Source organism: Narcine bancroftii, chromosome 2, assembly GCF_036971445.1.
Source record: "Narcine bancroftii isolate sNarBan1 chromosome 2, sNarBan1.hap1, whole genome shotgun sequence".
NCBI lineage: Eukaryota > Metazoa > Chordata > Chondrichthyes > Torpediniformes > Narcinidae > Narcine > Narcine bancroftii.
The window spans coordinates 254,985,026-255,005,516 of record NC_091470.1 but is presented as its reverse complement, the minus strand read 5'-3'; the positions used below and the strand labels follow the sequence as shown (position 1 = coordinate 255,005,516).

Sequence of the window (20,491 nt, the reverse complement as noted above, 5' to 3'; positions counted from 1 at the left end):
TGCCTTTTGTCAGTGAGGTGGGCTCTGCAGTCTTCTTCAAAGGAGGTTGCTGCCCGCCAAACTGTGAGGCGCCAAGATGCACGGTTTGAGGCGATATCAGCCCACTGGCGGTGGTCAATGTGGCAGGCACCAAGAGATTTCTTTAGGCAGTCCTTGTACCTTTTCTTTGGTGCACCTCTGTCACGGTGGCCAGTGGAGAGCTCGCCATATAACACGATCTTGGGAAGGCGATGGTCCTCCATTCTGGAGACGTGACCCATCCAGCGCAGCTGGATCTTCAGCAGCGTGGACTCGATGCTGTCGACCTCTGCCATCTCGAGTACTTCGACGTTAGGGATGAAAGCGCTCCAATGGATGTTGAGGATGGAGTGGAGACAACGCTGGTGGAAGCGTTCTAGGAGCCGTAGGTGATTCCGGTAGAGGACCCATGATTCGGAGCCGAACAGGAGTGTGGGTATGACAACGGCCCTGTATACGCTTATCTTTGTGAGGTTTTTCAGTTGGTTGTTTTTCCAGACTCTTTTGTGTAGTCTTCCAAAGGCACTATTTGCCTTGGCGAGTCTGTTGTCTATCTCATTGTCGATCCTTGCATCTGATGAAATGGTGCAGCCGAGATAGGTAAACTGGTTGACCGTTTTGAGTTTTGTGTGCCCGATGGAGATGTGGGGGGGCTGGTAGTCATGGTGGGGAGCTGGCTGATGGAGGACCTCAGTTTTCTTCAGGCTGACTTCCAGTCCAAACATTTTGGCAGTTTCCGCAAAGCAGGACGTCAAGCGCTGAAGAGCTGGCTCTGAATGGGCAACTAAAGCGGCATCGTCTGCAAAGAGTAGTTCACGGACAAGTTTCTCTTGTGTCTTGGTGTGAGCTTGCAGGCGCCTCAGATTGAAGAGACTGCCATCCGTGCGGTACCGGATGTAAACAGCGTCTTCATTGTTGGGGTCTTTCATGGCTTGGTTCAGCATCATGCTGAAGAAGATTGAAAAGAGGGTTGGTGCGAGAACACAGTCTTGCTTCACGCCATTGTTAATGGAGAAGGGTTCAGAGAGCTCATTGCTGTATCTGACCCGACCTTGTTGGTTTTCGTGCAGTTGGATAATCATGTTGAGGAACTTTGGGGGACATCCGATGCGCTCTAGTATTTGCCAAAGCCCTTTCCTGCTCACGGTGTCGAAGGCTTTGGTGAGGTCAACAAAGGTGATGTAGAGTCCTTTGTTTTGTTCTCTGCACTTTTCTTGGAGCTGTCTGAGGGCAAAGACCATGTCAGTAGTTCCTCTGTTTGCGTGAAAGCCACACTGATTCTGGGAGAATATTCTTGGCGACACTAGGTATTATTCTATTTAGTAGAATCCTAGCGAAGATTTTGCCTGCAATGGAGAGCAACGTGATTCCCCTGTAGTTTGAGCAGTCTGATTATTGAAATATTGCTACCATAACTGGCAATGAGTAGACCCATGAGCTGTCAAATCATTTTATCAGCATATAAAGCTGTCCTCTTAGAATATGTTGAATTGGGCTTTTAAGTAGGTTTTTTTTAAATTGTGATTTGATTGTCCTATTTTTCAGGCTTTTTATAGCTGACCTTAACATGAAGTAATATGATTGATCTGTCCCATTCAATCTGACCAAGTCATTGTTGAAGCTCTGCTTTTGCTTGACCCAATCGCCCATATATTTCCCTCAAAGCATTTTGAGAGTGTCTTTTGTTTTCAAAAACTGCCAAATTATCAAAAAAAAATTATTTATAGTTTTTTCAGGTTTAGACATGGTAATTTACAGCTTGGCAGCAATAATGGTTACAAGTTGGCATCGATTACCACTTATCCATGCCCATTTCTATACAAATTTACAAACCGGTCTAAACCTAATACCCCTTATTCTCTCTCTCTTTCCCCCCACCCCATTCTCTAAACCTCAAACACTCAACACACTGACAAGTGGGTAACCAAAAAAGACATTTAAACAAAACACCCAAAACATAGGGATAAATCATATCGGGGAGTTAGAGGTCAGGTCCATCACAGCAGGGAGGAACCAAACCCATTTCCCTTTGTTCCTTGACTTTTCCTGGCTGGGCTAAGGCAGGCCCCTCATTTAGGATGTCGAGCCCCAAGGTAAGATTGTACTTTTCACAGCCGCATTCCTATGTGGTTCAGATACAGCTGCCAGATTTTTTGAAAGGTGTCATACCATCCCCTCAGATTGTAGGTAATCTTCTCCAGGGGAACACAAGCTTTCATCTCCTTGCTCCATTTTGCTCAGATGAGAGTCAGATTTCAAGGTAACTGCTATGCACTTCCTGACCACTGCCAACGTGATCATTACAAATTGGATTATCCATCATGTTACCCAGCAGGAACAGCTCAAGATCCTATGGGAATTCTTTATTTGTGATTTTCCCTAGGACTTCACCTAGCTCTGCCCAGAGGGGCTTCACCTTGGTACATGTCCAGGTTGTGAGCACAAAGGTTCCTGTTTCAATGCTACATCTGAAACAATGATCTGTCAGTTCCATCTTGGAGCTGTTAATCCTTTGCAGCATGAGATACAGTTGGTGCAAGAAGTTGTATTGCACCAGCCTGCATCTTGCATTGATTACCGTGGTCATGCTGATCCAACACAAGTCGGACTAGCACTGCTCATCAATCATTATTCCCAAGTCCAACTCCCACCTCTGTCTCACTTTATGAAGACATTGTTTGGGTCCTTCCACTTGGAGCAGGAAATACATTGCAGAAGTGAATTTCCGTGTGTTCCTCCTACAAATCCTGGTCTCTAGGTCACTGCATTTTGGCAGGGCCATGGTTGGACCTTGTTTGTCTTTGAGAAAAGATCTTATCTGAAGGGAGCAGTGGAATGTTTTATTTGACAAATTATACCTCTGTATAAGCTGCTCGAATGACATTAATTGTCCCTGCTCGTAACAGATCTCTATGCACCTGATGCCATTCCTGCACCAGGTATCTAGGATCGTGTTACCGACTGTCACAGGTATTAAATGGTTCGGGGTCATGGGTGTTTTTGGAGATTTTATTCCTAAATATCAGTTATATTACTCCAAATGCAAATAATTTGTCTTAAAATAGGTTGTCTGTTTTTCCAGATAATAATTTGGGATCCCATTTGTAAATAAAGTCTTCTGCTATTCAGTCGCCCACCAAGTGCAATCCAATTTGTACCCAGGATGGTACCTCTTCCCCCCTCAAAGAGTGAGAAGACGTACCTCGGACTGGACTGCCCAATAGTATTTTTTAAAGTCTGGCAACTGTAATTCTCCCCAGACTGTAGTCTCAGGATAATTTTTCCATAGAGACCCTGGCTACCTTCCCATTCCATAGGAATGTTCTTCATCATGAGAGCAAGGTTTGAAAAAAAAACCCTGGGCAATGCCACAGGCAAGGTCTGAAAGAGAAACTGAAATCTTGGCAACACATACCTTTTTATGCAATTGACCCTGCCCACCAACATTATGGGCAGGGTCATTTATCTATTTGTCCTCCTTGATCTTTCTCAGCAAGGGGATATAGTTTAACATATAGGTTGTTTAAGTCATTATCAATTTTGACTCCTAGGTACTTAATCCTGTTTTGGGGTCACTTTAAGTAACTTTTTTTGCATTGGCTATAGTCCCCGTAAGTAGCATAATCTCACTTTTATCCCAATTTATTTTGTACCCGGAGACCTTCCCAAAGTCTTCCAGAGTAGAGCGCAGCTTGGACAACAAACTTACTGGGTCTGTCAAATATACCAATACGTCATCAGCAAATAAACTGATCTTATGTTCTTCCTGGCCTACTTGAAATCCTTTTATGTCTGGATCCTGATAAGTGGCCTCAGTCAACAGCTCCATTGCCAGTACGAACAGAGCAGGAGATGGTGGGCATCCCTGTCTGCTTGACTTTGAAAGTGGGAAGGCTGAAGGAATCTGCCCATTGGTCACAACTTTCGCCTTTGGCGCATGATATAGCGCCCTTATCCAATTAATAAAAGTTGGTCCTAGCCCAATTTTCTCCAGAACTTTAAATAAAAAGTCCCACTTTAAACTATCAAATGCCTTTTCTACATCAAGAGCCATGGCAAGACCCCTCTCATTTCTAGTTTGCGCCAGATGCATTATGCTTAGTCGTCTGCCACGTTATCTGCTGCTGCCTTTTTGGTACAAAGCCCATTTGATCTTTGGAGAAGTATTTGCCAGAATTAATTAACAATCTATTTGCCAGGGCTTTGGCGATTATCTTGTAGTCCTTATCATCTTTCAAAATCGTCGTAATGATTGCTGTTGAGAAAGATTCTGGGTCTCCATTACATAGTCTATCACCGCCATGTAAAGAGGTATTAACAAATCTTTAAAATCCCAAAAGAACTTGGGCGGAATCCTATCCTCCCCTGGAGATTTGTTGGTTTAATGCACTCACTATTTCTTCTTCCATGAAGGGACTGTCTAAACCTTCCTGTCCTTCCGGATCCAAGTTTGGCAACTCTGTCTTTGATGGGAACTCAGACATTTTATTGAACCTCCCTTCCAATTCTGATTTAAATAAACATTCATAAAATTCCCCGAGGGTGTCATTGATTTCCTTTGGCTTGTAAGAGATCCTGGCATCCCCCCTTTGTATTGCATTGATCATTCTTGAGGTTTGTTCTGTTCTCAACTGCCATGCCAGAACCTTATGGGCTCTCTCCCCCAATTCATAATATTTTTGCCTGGACTGCAGTATGGCCTTTTCGATATTATATGTTTGGAGCATATTGTACTTCATCTTTTTGTTCATTAGGACCCTGTATTGATCTTCTGAGCCTGACTTTTGAAAGTCCTTTTCTAAATGAGCGATTTCTCATTCCACTTCATCCACCTCCCTCTCGTATTCTTTCTTTATTGTTTTAGCATATCTGATTATTTGACCCCTCAAACATGCTTTAAAAAGGGTATCCCATAAAAGGAATTTATCTGGACTGGAGGCACAGTTGGCCTCACAGAACAGATTTATCTGTGCTCTGATAAAGTTATAAAACTCCGCTTCTTTGCCAGATGCTATTTATATACCGTTATCCGGCATTTCAATCTTGACTACTAAAGGCAAATGATCTGAGAGTAGCCTCGCCATGTACTCATGCTTCCATGGTCCTGAAGCCAGGAAAAAATCTATTCTAGAGTAGGAGTCATGTTACTTTGAGTAGAAGGAATAATCCTTCTCCCTTGGATGCTTCCACCTCCACATGTCTATCAGATTCAGCTCCTTCATACTGCCAATAGCAGCATGTGCTGCCTTTGTTTTCACTATTCTTTTATCAAAAACAGGATCCAGACAAAAATTAAAATCTTCCCCAATTAGAGTATTCTCTTTTGCTTCTGTCAATTTCAGTAAAATATCCTGCATAAATTTTTTGACATGTCTGTTGGGGAGGAGGCAAATAAATTCATTTGGGGCCAGGACTCAGAGTATATTTGACAGTGTACCATTATGAATATATCAGTTTTATCTGCTGTATTCTCTGCACTCTCACCGGAACACTATTCACAATCAAAATTGCCACCCCCCCCCCTTGCTTTCAAACCAAATGAGGAGCCCAGCACCTGCCCCACCCACCCTATCCTAAACTTTTTGAGCTCTGGTTCTGTTAAATAAGTTTCTTGGAGGAAGGCCAGGTCCACTCCCATTTTTTTGATGAGTGCCAAGACTCTAGTCCATTCAGTCATCTATTCCCATTGAAACTTGCAACTCTTATACTTTTAGCCATTACACCAGGGATTGTCATAACAATATTTTCTTTGTGCCTCTGTCACCCTTAGACCCCTCCTCACCCAGCCCTTCACCATCGGCTGAACGTCCCCAAGCGCCTGAGCCACACCAGACCCCAGAGGATAAGAACTAAAACCAAAATAATTAACCATACTAAAATAGTAAAGGAAGACATGTATATAACTTAGGGTGACCTGTTTCACTAATAAGAGACGAGAACAATAGCAAGGATGAAGGTAAAAAACTAAGGTAACTAACCAAAACAAAATAAAGAAATACACAAACACTATTTACAATCATATACTTGTTCAGTCCCCTATTACCCTTCCATCGCAGTCTATACCCACCCCTTGGTCAGTGACCACCTCCCATCGGTTGTCACTGCCCCCCACCCCCCCCCCCCCCACAACAGTAGATTGTGCAATTCGCACCCATCATCTCCTTCCAAAAAAACTCCATTTTGAAGATGGGTTGTGAGTTCCAAGTTCAGCCTGGTCAAAGCCCTTGTGGTCCATTCAAGAGGAGAGGGCTGGCTGCATAATATCTCACTTGAAATAAGGGAAACAAAAAGGAACTCTGTGGTGACCTGAAAGAAAGAGGTTATCATCTGGAAAACCCTGATGGGCAAGTTTCTTCAGCAAGACACTGAAGTGGTTGATCAGAAGGAAACAGTTGTGGGTGTCCAACGAGCAACAAATCTCTCTCTGAAAACTGACAAGAACCTTCCTGAGTGGTAAGCATTTACTTTTCAAGCACCAAAGCCTGGTGAAATTCATAAATGGTAAATTCCGTGCACAGTATAAGAATTGCCTGCAACCAGTGAACTTGGAGGAGTGAGAAGTGAGATTGGACTGTGAATCAAATAACTTTTGTGAACTTACACACACATTACATATATGTGCGCTTAGAATTAGAAGAAGGTTAGGTTAAGTTAATAGTAATGTTTGATCTTGTTTTCATGTTTAAAGATAATTAAAAGTAACTTTTGTTTAAGAAATCATTTGTCTTGGTGAATTTCTATTGCTGCTGGGTTTTGGGGTCCTTTGAGCTCGTAACATTAGCCTCATTTCTCATATCTTTTTACTTAAACACCCGAATACTTTACAGTTCACAATGAGTCCATATATGTCTGAGAATTGGTTCTCATTTCTATTTGGGCTCTTTTTAACCCACTGGGATAGGTAAATCTTCTGCCATTTGTTGTGCTCTCTCGGTGTCTGTAATAAATTTTCTCCTCTTCCCCCCCCCTCCCCCCACCTGGTAAAACCACTTTCAGGGTGGATGGGTATCTCAGCACGCACTCATGGCCTTTCTGTTTGATTAGTCTTTTTGCTGGCTCCTGTGCCTTTCTTTAAGAGTGTCACACTGATACCGGAGTAAAAAAAAATATCCTATTCCCCTCTATTTCCATGGGGCCCCCTCTCTTTTTAGTCCTAGTATCGTGATCATTTTACCAGGAGAGAGTACAATCTCTGTCCAGGGCCTGGCTTTGGAAGGAGGGACCTAACTGCCCTTTATATCTCCACTCTCTTCCCCCAGTACCTTGGGATCCACATTTGGGAAAAAAAGCATATGGGGTTCTTTCCCTCGGTCAACTCTCTCAACCCCACTATTTTAATGTTCCTCCTACTGAAATTTTCAAAGAAATCTAGCTTCCCCATACCCGATCCATTTCTTTCATTAGGGTATGTTTTCCTCCCCATATTATTAATAATGTCCTCTGTTACCCCCACTCTTTCCTCAACCTCTGACACCCTTCCCATTAATCCTGCATTGCCTCCCAACATTTTATCTAGTTTTTTTCCCCATATTCTGAGCCTACCTTTCGTAAGGTTAAGTGTTTTCATAATATCAAGCCTCATTGAGGCTTTTCTCCTGAGCCCTAAGTTTCCTCAGGGGCTCCCTTATCCAAGTTCATTGATGCCTAGGGCCTCACCACAGTTCCCAACCTCCTCACATTCGCTGCTGCCACTCTCCTCTTCAGCCAATCCAATGCTGAATCCTCCACCGGAACTCCCTGGAACCACCTCACCCGCAGATCCACCCAACCTGTGCCGCCAGGGTTTGCCTTCACACCAGGCCTGACGCTGTCTGGCTCCACTCGACCTGGGGCTGGACCCGCCACTGCTTTCTTCGGGGTCGGGTCTGGTAAGAGCACCCTCCGACCTCTTCGTGCGCTAGCCGGCATCTGTCTCTGTGTCGTTCCGCTACCTCAGATCTTGATCCTTATGCCCACCAGGACTGCCACTTGGATCTCGTGTGCCACTGGATTGCTTACTCTGATGTTCGCGCTGCGGGTGGAGGGTATACTAGACCTCTCTCTCCCTCCACTGCTCGATCCAGGGCTTCTTGCCACTTTACAACAGCCTGGGGCAATGTCTTCTTTTAAGAACTGGGTGCTCCTCCTTAGTGGGCTTCTCACTTGAAGTGACTGTTCTTTCAGCAGGCCTCGACATGGCCCCACCATTTTCCTCACCACGAGGCTCCTCCACATTGGTCTTCAGCTTCAAAGGTGCTTCTTTACAATTTTTTGACATGGACTTACCTTTTTCATCATTTTTATGTTCTTGACATGTTCCTAAGAATTGTATTCAGGTGATTCTTTTGGAAGTCTTCTTTCGTTAATTTTCATTCCGTCTTGGGAGTTCTGAGATTCTGTCTCCTCTCCGCATCATGTGACCTCCCCAGTGCCAATTATTTTAGTTTCATTTGAAACAATTATTTATATTTGCAGGCACTGATTGTTTGGGTGAAAGTTAGCACACAAAGTGGATAAAGTTGATGAGCTCATTTTGCTTGCAACCAAGTTTTGAGTATTGGTCATATATAATGTGCGTGCATGTATGTATTTATTTATATACAGACCTTTGCAGAATTCGGTACATTTCCCCCCCCCCCCCCCCCCACAGTTGCCTGAATGATTGTGAATGCATATAATTCATTGTGAATCTTATTAAAACTTAGAACATTTAAGAAGTATGTTTCAGTGTGCTCTTCTGGGTTGTGCAATGAATACTGTCAACTGTTGAGTGAACTCTCCAGTCGCTCTGAAGTGGATGTCCTTCAGTTCTATTTTTGGGTTTTTTTTAAAATAATGTGAAATGCCAGTTCAGAGTCAGTTCTCCTTTTATCCCCTGTAAGATAAGATTGTTAGCAATGCTTTTTGCTCTTTTCAGGTTTTCTTCTATTGCTGTTGTCTGTCAACCTAATTCAGTTTTGAAAGAGATGCCTTCGAATCTATATAGATTGTCAGAGGCTTGAGTCAATTTTCGATTTTGATTTGTTGATTTTTTTTTAATTAAACAGACTCATTTTTGCTTGATATTTTAAGAACCCCTGTATTGTTTTGAATTATGTGAAGTCTCTTCCTGCCATTGCCTGCCAAATCCACTAGTAGATTGAAAATGTTGCAATGTAGAACTTCAAGGAATGTGGTAGGGTATCAGTTCAAGAAAGAATTCAGATGTCATATGCCTCGAGGATTATCTTTCCCTGCTGTCATTTTCGTGAAATATAATTGCTGAAAAGGTGGAGAGAATTTAAAATTATTCAATGGATTTGCATCCTCTCAAAATTATTTTCTTAAGCTTTTCTTAGTTAACAAAAGCAGCTAATTTGCACTTTAATGGGAATGCAATTATTGATCTAGAGACCTGAAACTCTCAAACTGATATATTGCAAGATATATACTGGAAAAGGTCTGTGGTTCTTTACTTTGACTAAGGCATTGGCATTATCTTCACATTTAACATAAGAGATAATCTAAAAGTAAGAAATAATCTTGCAAATATTGACAAGGTCCATGAGCTCAATGCAGATTCCTCACAGAAGTATTTAATCTTTGACATTGCTACTCAATTAGAATATTAACAACATCTAACCTGTACAAATGTACAATAGTACTTCATTTAAGCATTCTAGTGAAAGATGAATCAAGAATGTATGACCTCAAGCAAAGACATAATTCAGACTATTCTAGATTGGAATGTCTGCCGTTTCATAATGCAGTGAGCTGGGATTCACTGGTGGTATGTTGTGCTAATGGCTGACTCCTCCCCCATCTGCTCAACTATAACCCCGGTTTCCCGCCTACCCTCAGTTATAAGCTAATAAAAGCGTTTGTTCTCCCTCCAGTTGTGAGAGCTTTTATTCATGCTACAATTTTATTAGCTTATTCCCCAAACGATGGAAGAACTACTCAAGCCAGGGATGTTGCTGATAGAGCCTCTGTCCCCCAACACGGCCAAGGAGTTCACATACTGGCTAGACTGCTTCCAGGCCTACCTGAATGTGACCAGAGATGTCTTCCACACCAATGAACTCAGGAGGTCCGCACTCACTTCAAGGGCAGGAATGAAAGGGAATGCAGTCATCAGGGACTGCACTACATATGATGCTGCCATCAAGGCATTGAAGGCTTGGTACCTGAAGTTGCAAAACAAGGACTAGGTGAGGCACCAACTCACTCTATGCCGCCAACGGCCAGGAGAGACCATCAATGACTATCTGCTGGATCTGTGGACACTTGCCAAGAAGTGCAGGTATGAAGCGGCTATATGCGCATTTGTGAGGAAGAACAGATCCAGGACACTCTCGTCACAGGGTCCACTAGAGGTACACGAGGCAGCGACTACTTGAGTAGGGAAAGAAGGACCTGGCTAGCCACATTGAACTGGCCAATTCATTTGAACAGGCCAAGCTCGAGAAGACAACCTCGAAGCCAGTGAACTCGCTCACCCAAGTGACCCGTTCCAAGGTCCGACTGTTCTCGCTACCCCAGCCTTAATGGCTGCTGCTTCCTGTGCTTGGGAATGCTCCCATGCTAGGGAGTACTTTTTTTGCAGTAAGAGCCAGATCTTCGATCTCATTGCTCAGCTAAAGACTTGGTGTGTTCCAGCTGTGGAAAGAAAGGGCATTGGGCAAGGGTTTGCTGCACGAGGGGAAGCCCAGGGCAGTCTGTGGCCTGCACCACTCCCAGATCCAATTCTGGCCCCAAGCTGTCTCCCCCAAATTCACCTGAACCCACTTGCTGTGCTACACGCCAACGGAGGGTGGCAGTGAGGAAATGGTGTGAAAAGGTTTAGCGGCTGTCTTGCCACGACTCAAATTCAAACTCTGTGCCATCATTGTCGAAGGAGGAAGGAGAACGGCCATCTTGACGTGCCATGAGATCGAAACAATCTTACCCATGCAGGCCAACCCAGGAGGGTGGGGGCCACTCGAGTGAAGAATATGGAATCTCCAGGGGTCCTAGCCTCAATGATTCCAGCTCAGTAACTCCAAAGTGATTGTGAAGGTAAATGGACATTCCACTAAATGTGTAATCGACACATGCTCTACTGAAAGCTTCGTAGACTCACAAACTGTGCAAAAATACAACCTAAAGATGTATCCTTCCAATTACTGCATATTCTTTCTGTGTCATTCCGATTCTACACTGTGCAACAACATTGTAGAGTACATCTGTCGTTTGAAGGGGGGGAGTTCTGAAAATTTTGTATATATTTGATGAATTGTATGCTCCGGTTTTGTTAGGTCTGGACTTCCTATGTAACTTTAAAAGTGTGACCTTGGAGTATTATGGTCTTCTCCCCCGTAACAGTTAGAAATGGAGGGCCCCTAAAATTAGAACCTAGATGTAGCCTCTCCCCAGTGAACATCGACCCCACACCTCTCTTCCCAAATCTGTCCTCGGGTTGCAAATATATTGCTACCAAGGGGAGGAGGTACAGTACAACAGACCGAGATTTCATAAAGTCTAAGACACAATGTCTGCTTGACGAAGGTATCATCGAACATAGCACCAGCCCGTGGAGAGTGCAAGTGGTAGTGATAAAAGTGGAAAACAAGTCCAGGCTAGTAATTAACTATAGCCAAACTATTAATTGGTACACACTCCTGGACGCACACCCCCTCCTTCGAATTGCAAACACGGTGAATGATATTGCGCAGTATCCGGTCTTTTCGATTATTGACCTGAAAGATCAGTGCTAAGGAACTCCACCATGATCTCCAGCTTCCAATCCGTTCCATGAACATGGAATGGCGAACGGGAAGTGGGAGTACTCATCAGTCATAGAGAAGAATTGTTCCCGTTCATGGAGGGTATTTGAGGCTCATGGTCGTCTTTATCAATTCTGAAGGGTCCCTTTCAGTATCACTAATAGGGTTTCTATCTTCCAGAGGCAGATGGACAGAATGGTGGATGAGTATGGTTTGAAGGCTACTTTCCCCTACCTTGTTAATGTCAGCATCTGTGGCCACACCTTGGAAGACCGTGACGCCAACCTCCAGTTTTCTCTACATAGCGAAAGCCCTGAACCTCACTTATAGCTCTGACAAGTGCATGTTTAGGACTAAATGTCTGGCTATCCTTGGCTATGTGGTGGAGAATGGCATCATTGGCCCCGATCCCAATAGGATGTTCCCCCTGTTAGAGCTCCCTATCCCCAGGACCACAAAGGTTTTGAGGAGATGCCTGGGGTTTTCTCATATTACACCCAATGGATCCCTCGATACGCTGATAAGGTTCACCCTCTCTTAAAAGCCACTAATTTCCCCCCATCGGCTGAAGCCCAAATGGCTTTTAACTACCTCCGGAACCACATTGCAAAAACTGCCATGCACGCGGTGGATGAGAATGCTTTGGACGTAGCCCAGTCCATTACCCTCAACCAGACGGGCAGGCCAGTTGCAATTTTTTTCTCAGACGTTACAAGGCCACGAGCTCTGGAATCCATCTGTGGAAAAGGAGGCTCAAGCCATTGTAGAAGCCATAAGGCTCTGGAGACACTACCTGGCTGTTATGAAATTTTCGCTCCTCACTGACCAGCGTTCTGTTGCATTCATGTTTAATAATGTAAAGAGTGGCAAAATGATAAGATTGCTAGGTGGAAGATCAAGTTCTCCACCTACAATTATGACATTGCCTATTGACCAGGAGCCCTTTAATGACTCTCCAGATTCCTTATCGAGAGGAATCTATACCTCTGCGCACACCAGCTAACTGCGGTCTCTGCACAATGAGCTCTATCATCCAGCGGTCACCCGCATGACTCATTTTGTCAAGACGTGGAATCTGCCCTACTCCATGGAAGACGTCAGGAAAATGACCAGGTCTGTGTGGAGTGCAAGCCGCACTTCTACCACCCTGCAAAGGCACACCTGATCAAGTCATCCAGGCCTTTTGAATGGCTCAGTGAAGGGACCTCTCCCCTCCACGAATGGGAACAATTCCTCTCTATCATTGATGAGTACTCCCGCTTCCTGTTTGCCATTCCATGTCCAGACATGTCCACTTCATAAGTCATAAAGGCCCAAGATATCCAAGCTATATTCATAGCGACCGGGGCTCAGCCTTTATGAGTGATGAGCTATGTCAATACCTGCTGGTGAGGGGCATCGTGTGCAGCAGGATTACTAGCTACAACCCCCGATGGAATGGGCAGGTTGAAAAGGAAAACACCATGTTCTGGAAGGCTGTTAAACTGGCCCTGCAGTCAAAAGGCCCTCCAGACTCACGCTGACAGGAATTCCTCCCTATGGTGCTCCATTCCATCCGGTCGCCACTATATTACCACGACCAAATACTACTCCTCACAAGCTCCTATTCTCTTTTGAAAGAACGTCGGCATCGGGAACTACACTCCCAATCTGAGGAGAAGCAAGAGCGACCCTCCAGTGGAAAAGGTGAAACTGCTCCACATCTATCCCATGTACTATGTGGAGTACCCGGATTGTAGAGAGGACACCATTTCCATCAGGGACTTGGCACCCTCAGTCAGGGCCTCAAGGGATCCAGTTCAGGAGGAAAGTGCATCCCTCTTCACCATAGAGCCAGAGACCTAGCCTGCCTCTCCTCCCTCACAAGGGGACCAGGAGATCCAAGGAGTCCAAGGCCCCCCATTGCTAAGGCACATTGCAGTCCAGACCCCCGGACTGCTTAAATCTATAAATTTGTAAATAACTATATTTTTTGACTATTTTCTTCTCTGAACCCATGTTCTCTGCCTTCATTCACAGATCCTAAATTCTGCAGGAAGAGATGAATGCAGTGAATTGGGATTCACTGGTGGTGTGTTGTGCTGATGGCTGGCCCCACTCCATCTGCTCACATATAACCCCAGGTTTCCCGCCTAAACCCAGAACCCTTCTGTGAGACCCTACCCTCATAAGCTAATAAAAGTGTTTGTTCTCCCTCCATTTGTGATGGCTTTTATTCATGCTACACATAATTAAATAGTTTCCACTTTAAATCCATTTAAAAAGTTGTAAGGTAAAGACATACATTTCAGAATTTATCTTTAGCATCCATCAACTTTGGCAAATATATAAAATGTGAAATTTTAAATATGTATTTAAATGAAGAAAATAGAAAAACAAATTGGCCAGTTCATGGAATCATCAGCTGATATAATGACCACTATTTTATTCCCCACATAATAATGAACCTTCCACATATCTTCCATAGACAATCATCTCCTTTCTACTGTTTATCCATACCCTATCATCACTTTCTTTTTGCAATTCGATGTACTTGTTGCAGTTATTTATTATTTATTCTAGAGGCCTAATTTATATTATTTATTCTAGTGGCCTACCCATGTTTAAGGTCAAAGACTCATTGAACTATACAGCATGGGAACAGACCTTCATCCCAACTCATCCATGCCAACCAAGTTGCCCAAGTCCTTGCCCATGTACATGTGCAATTATTTTTTTTCCCATTTAATTCTACCTGGTTTTACCATTTACTTTAATAGCTCATTCTCTCGGCTTGCCACCCTTTGTTTCAAAAAGTTGCCCCTCAGATCCCTTTTAAATCTATCCCCACCTAACTTTAAACCTATGCCCCCTGAGGGAAAAAAATTCTGACTATTCACCTTATCTTCGCCTCTCACGATTTTATAAGGTCACACCTCAGTTTCCTCTGCTTCAGGAAAACAAATTCTTACCTATCCAGTATCTCCTTATAACTCAAACCTTCCAATCCTGATAACATCTTCATGAATTTTTTTGGGACACAAAACAGTACAGCACAGGAACGGGCCTTTGTCCCATGATGTTTGCACCGAACATGATGCCAGGGTAAAGTGTGCTACGTAACTTTTTTTTAAAAATCCTGATTATTTGGATAGGAATTAGTCATATCAAACTTTCCAGAGAGGAAGATTCTAAAACTTACTCTTGGTGGAACCAGGTGCAGGCCCATTTCACAAATGTGAACCTTTAAGGGAACTACCCAAGCATTGTGTTGGAATTTATACTAGGATCCCAGGAAATTACCACAATTTTTATTAAATATTACATAAAATATTGTCCACAAAGGGTAGTTCCTGAAATGGATTTTGTTTGTTGAAAACCATATTGGGAATCTGAGCATGTTTATCCATTATCACTCTGTGTTGAGAAATACAGACTTATAAAATGTCCTTCACTATAGTTGCAGGTACTTTCTCAGGACAATTGAGATCTACCCTTGACAGACTGGATTTTTCATGGAGGTGCATCCTTATGCCCCAAATCAACAATGGCCTGCACTTCATGACCTTTATCTGGCAATGTCAAAGCTATGAAAGACGCAACTGCCAATCAAAGATAGATCAAACACTTAGTCGCCCTGCTAAATTTCTAGGCTGCTATATCAAAAATGTTAAATACTCTGAGGAGAAGAACGTTGTCTGCCTTGCCATGGAGCCATAATGGATGGGAAATGATGGAAATGTGTGCCACCTTCCCAATATAGTTCTCATTTTTGGGAATATAACTTTGTAAAATTACATATATTTGTAAATATACAGGGAAGTGCCTGATATTGTGAAATCTAGTATAGTTTTATCCTTGCCATTTTATCATTTACAATTCAGATTTCCCTTTTAATGTGAATGAAGAATATTGAACATCTGAAGGAAATTTCAACCTTAAATTGTTTCAAAACAATAGATTTTAGAAGGGAAGGCTCTCCATGTGAATTTTGTACTATGAATCATCGTAATTTGTTATATCATATAAGTAATTTACTATGTTTTCTATTATAGACAGAATTAGAAAAACTCCAGCAGAAATTTGAAAAAGATGAACACCATAATTTTTTGCAAGAATTGATAAAAATGTATGGAGATGAAGAAGTAATGGGAAGGATATCAACAACACTGAGGTAATGTACAGTACAGGAATAGTTCTTTTTACATATAGGCTCCCAATAAGGAAATAGTATTTGTTTAGAAATCAATAGCTTTTATCATACATTGATAAAATTGTTCTCTAGGGGAAGAAATATTTCATTTTCGCCATGATATTCAAATATACATTCCAACCACATGCAACAAAAAAGCCTAAAAATTAATAATATTGATGCTTCCATAGAAGCATGGCAATTTCTTATTATGAAAGGAAAAAAGAAAATCACAAAAATCTGTAGTTACTGTGGTTGAAGTAAAAATACAAAATGCTGGAGAAGCTCAGCTGGTCAAACAATGTCCTTTATGTAGCAAAGGCAAAGATACATAACTGATGTTTTGGGCTTGACCCTTCATCAAGGTATGAGAGCATGCCAGTAGGCATCCAAACAAAAAAGGTGGGGGGGGGGGGAGGGGGGGTTGCAAAGGCAGGAGTTGATTGGTGGAGAAAGAAGGGAGGGAACAGCAGCAATGAGGGGAGGGAGGATGGCTGGATGGGTGAGGGGGAAGGGAGGGGAGAACTTGAAAGACCTGAAAGGGGAGGAGAAAGAAAAGGCGAGCAAGTTTTGTCGAAACCAGAGAAGTCGATGTTAATGCCATCAGCCTGGAGAGTTCCCAGATGGAAAAATATAGTGTTGTTCCTCCAATCTGCAGTTGGTCAGGGTGGGATAGTACATAAGGCTATGGACAGATGTTCCCTGCTTGTACTTAGATTTGACATTAACCGTTAAAAATGGGTGATTTCACTTTGTATTAAAGAGCAGAAGAATCTTATAAACAACATTGTCTTTATCCACTAATATCACTTCACCAAAGAATTTTTGTCGTTTAGATTATTTAGTGCAGAATCTCATGACTTTTACAAGGAAAAGATCCATTTGAACAGTGATCATCCACACTGAAAGGAACTTCCACTTTCCCCATCCAGACAGTAATATTACAATTTAGTTAAAGAATGTGGTTGTCATTGGCAGGGCCAACATTTATTGCCTATCCTTTAAATGATTTGGGGGAAATCTTGGATATGAGGATTTTCCCATCTGGTTGCTGCCATTGTATTTCCAGGTGGTAAAATTACAGGTTTGCAATGGTCTCTCAAAGACATCTTGAATTGTCGCAGAGCATCATATAGATAATGTACATTGGAGCAAAGTTGTGCTGGACATAGAGCAAGTGAGTGTTTTTGGTACTGAATGGGATGTTAATCAAGTAGACTATTTTTTTGAGAAAAATTTAAAATTTTTACATTTAGACATACAGGACAGTAATAAGCCATTTCAGTCCACGAGCCCATGCAGCCCAATTACACTCAATTAACTTACATACCTCGGTATGTTATGAATGCTGGGAGGAAATGGGATTCTTTGAGAATACCAATGCAGACACAGGGAAAATGTGCAAACTCCTTACAGACAGGATGGGAATCGAACCCTGGTCCCAATCCCTGGCGCTGTAACAGCATTGTGCTAACTGCTGTGCCAATCATGTCCCCCAATGCTGAACATCTTCCATATCACTAGGCTGTGTGTGATGATGGAGACACTAGAGGGAACTCCCTGCAGAATTTCCATATTTGACCTGCTTTTGTAATGTAGCATTGAGGTTCTCATTGGTGATGGTTTAATTGGTTACTGTAAATTATTCCAAGTGCAGGTGGATGATATAAGAATCATGGGAGGGCTAATTGTAATATCAAGTCACCTTTATTTATCGTTCATACCATGCTCCCATGGTGAAAACGATATAGCATTTCTCCAGGACCACAGAGCATATTTACATAGATATAAGTTAGAATAGAAGTTAAACACATTGAAATATTAAAATATTAAGATGTTTTCAGTAATGACACAGACCACTATCCACATAAGTTCTGGGAATTCAGGAGGCTAATGGCTTGGGAAAAATGCTATTGCCCAATCTGGACACAAGGGCCTGAGTGCTATCATGCCTCCTACTAGAAAGCAGAAGGGAGAACAGTGTGTAGAATCCTTCACAATGTTTATTGCCTTTCACCTGTATCAAGTGTTGTAGATGTCCTTCATGGTAGGAAGAAAGCCCCCAGTGATCTTTTCCGCCGACTTCATTATCCTCTGCAGGTTCTTGCAGTCCAAGGTGGTACACTTTCCAAACCAGACAGAGATGCAGTTGCACAGGATGCTCTCAATACATCCTCTGTAGAATGTGGTGAGGATGGAGGGTGGGAGATGAACTTTCCTCAGCCTTCGCAGGAGGCGCTGCAGGGCTTTCTTGGCTATGGAGCTGGTGTTAAGGGACCTGGTGAGATTCTCCAAGTGCACTCCAAGGAACTTGATACTCTTGGTCAATGGTCAGTGGAGTGTGGTCCCCCGGGCCCTCCTGAAGTTGACAACCATCTCTTTTGTTAACGTTCAGATACAGGTTGTTGGCTCTGTGCCAATCCGTTAGCGACTGCACCTCATCCTGTACACTGACTCCTCATTCTTACTAATGAGGCCCACCACGGTCATGTCGTCAGTGTACTTGATGAAGTGGTTTGAGCTGTATTTAGCTGTACAGTCATGGGTCAGTAGAGTGAACAGCAGTGGACAAAGCATGCAGTCCTGGGGGGGGGGGCGGGGGTGGGTGCCTTGGGCTCAGTGTGATGGTCTTGGAAGTAATGATACCAATCTGGACTGCTTGAGGTCTCCCCAACAGGAAGCCAAGAATCCAATTGCAGAGGGAGGTGTTTAGATCTAGCATTGTGTTGAATGTCAAAGTGAAGTTAATAAACAGCAATCGAGCATGCAAGTCCTTATTTTCCAGGTGGATGAGGGCTAGATGGAGGGCGGTGACAATGACATCATCTGTAGGTGGTTGGATATGTCTGCAAACTGCAGGGGGTCGGTCCAGTGATGGGGACCTCATGACAAGCCTCTTTTTTTGTAAATTTTATTTTTCATTTGCATCAATACAAGTACAGTATTTATCCATTATCATAAAGAATAATAAAAAAACAATGATGCAAAAAGAATACATAATTTCATATTTTCTCCCCTCACCCTCCCCCTTTCTCCCCAAAAAAGTAGGAAAGATAAAAGAAAAGAAAGCCTGCCTGATGATCTCTTAATTAGTTAAATTTCAGATTTACATAATGATCTTGAACCTTAAATTAACTAAGGTGAGTTAGAGCGGGAGTGGCGGACGCTGTAGATAAAGTCATAGCAATAAAATCCATATAAGGTTTACAAATCTTATCAAATTTTTCTGGTTGATTCTGTAAATTATACATTATTTTCTCTAATGGTATACAGTTTAGTAATTCCGTTTGCCATCTTTTCAACCCCACATAATTGTTTAATTTCCATGTTACAGCAATATATTTCTTTTCTATTGCTACACTTAGAAACTTCTTCTGATAAATTTCTAATTTCAAATCCAAAATACCTCCTAATAAAAATATTTTGGGATCTTTCAAAACTTGCATCTTCATAACTCGTCCCAATAAAATACTTATATCTTCCCAAAATTTTCCTACTTTTTCATATTGCCAGACTGCATGAAAAAAAGTTCCGACTTCATTTTTTTACATCTAAAACATTGATAAGAACAATTTGAATTAATTCCATGTAATTTATATGGAGTATAATATAACTGATGTAAAATATTAAATTGTACCATTTGATATGTAACATTAATTGTTCCTCTTTCACAACATAATTTTGACCATACTTCTTGAATTTGTATACTTAAATCTCTTACCCATCTCAATTTAGATTTAAATAGATCATTTTTTCTGCATAGTCTCTTGCAATTTTATATTAATAAGTCATTTGATAAACATATCAGTTATTAAATATTCAAATTGACTTTGTTTTTTTTTAATTTTTTAAATTTTTTTTATTTTTCACACCATAAACCACATTAACCATGATACATAATTTTTCCTTTTCAAATATATACAGTGCCATTTTCTGCCCTACCCCCCTCCTCCCATCCCACCCTCCCTACCTCCCCCCTCCCGTCCATTTAAAGTACAAAATCAAGGATACATTAAACCAGTCAAACAATGTTGTCATTCAATAAAAATAAACAAGAAATTCCACTGAGTCAATTCTTTTCATTTCCTTCTCCTTTCGTTAATTTAGGTAGTGAATGTCCCCGGTAGGTTTTCGCTATTGTGTTTCATGTAAGGCTCCCATATTTGTTCAAATATTTCAATATTATTTCTTAAACTATATGTTATTTTTTCTAATGGAATACATTTATTCATTTCTATATACCATTATTGTATTTTCAAATTATCTTCCAATTTCCAGGTTGACATAATACATTTTTTTGCTACGGCTAGAGCTATCTTAACAAATCTTTTTTGTGCATCCTCCAAATAAATTCCAAATTCTTTGTTTTTTATGTTACTTAGGAGGAAGATCTCTGGATTCTTTGGTATATTGTTTTCTGTAATTTTATTTAATATTTGGTTTAGATCTTCCCAAAATTTTTCTACTTTCTCACATGTCCAGATTGCATGAATTGTTGTTCCCATTTCTTTTTTACATCAAAAACATTTATCAGATACTGTTGGGTCCCATTTATTTAACTTTTGAGGTGTAATGTATA

At 41.9% G+C, this 20,491-nt stretch overlaps 1 protein-coding gene across 5 annotated transcripts in view; it reads left to right on the top strand.

Moving 5' to 3' along the window:
* The window catches only part of LOC138755248 (transient receptor potential cation channel subfamily A member 1-like), a 157,482-nt gene that overhangs the window by 103,845 nt on the left and 33,146 nt on the right, over positions 1–20,491 (top strand). For all 5 annotated transcript variants that reach the window (XM_069920883.1, XM_069920882.1, XM_069920879.1 and 2 more), the window contains one exon: positions 15,776–15,894. In XM_069920883.1, coding sequence (XP_069776984.1) covers positions 15,776–15,894 — 119 coding nt within the window. The remainder of the gene's footprint in view (positions 1–15,775; positions 15,895–20,491) is intronic.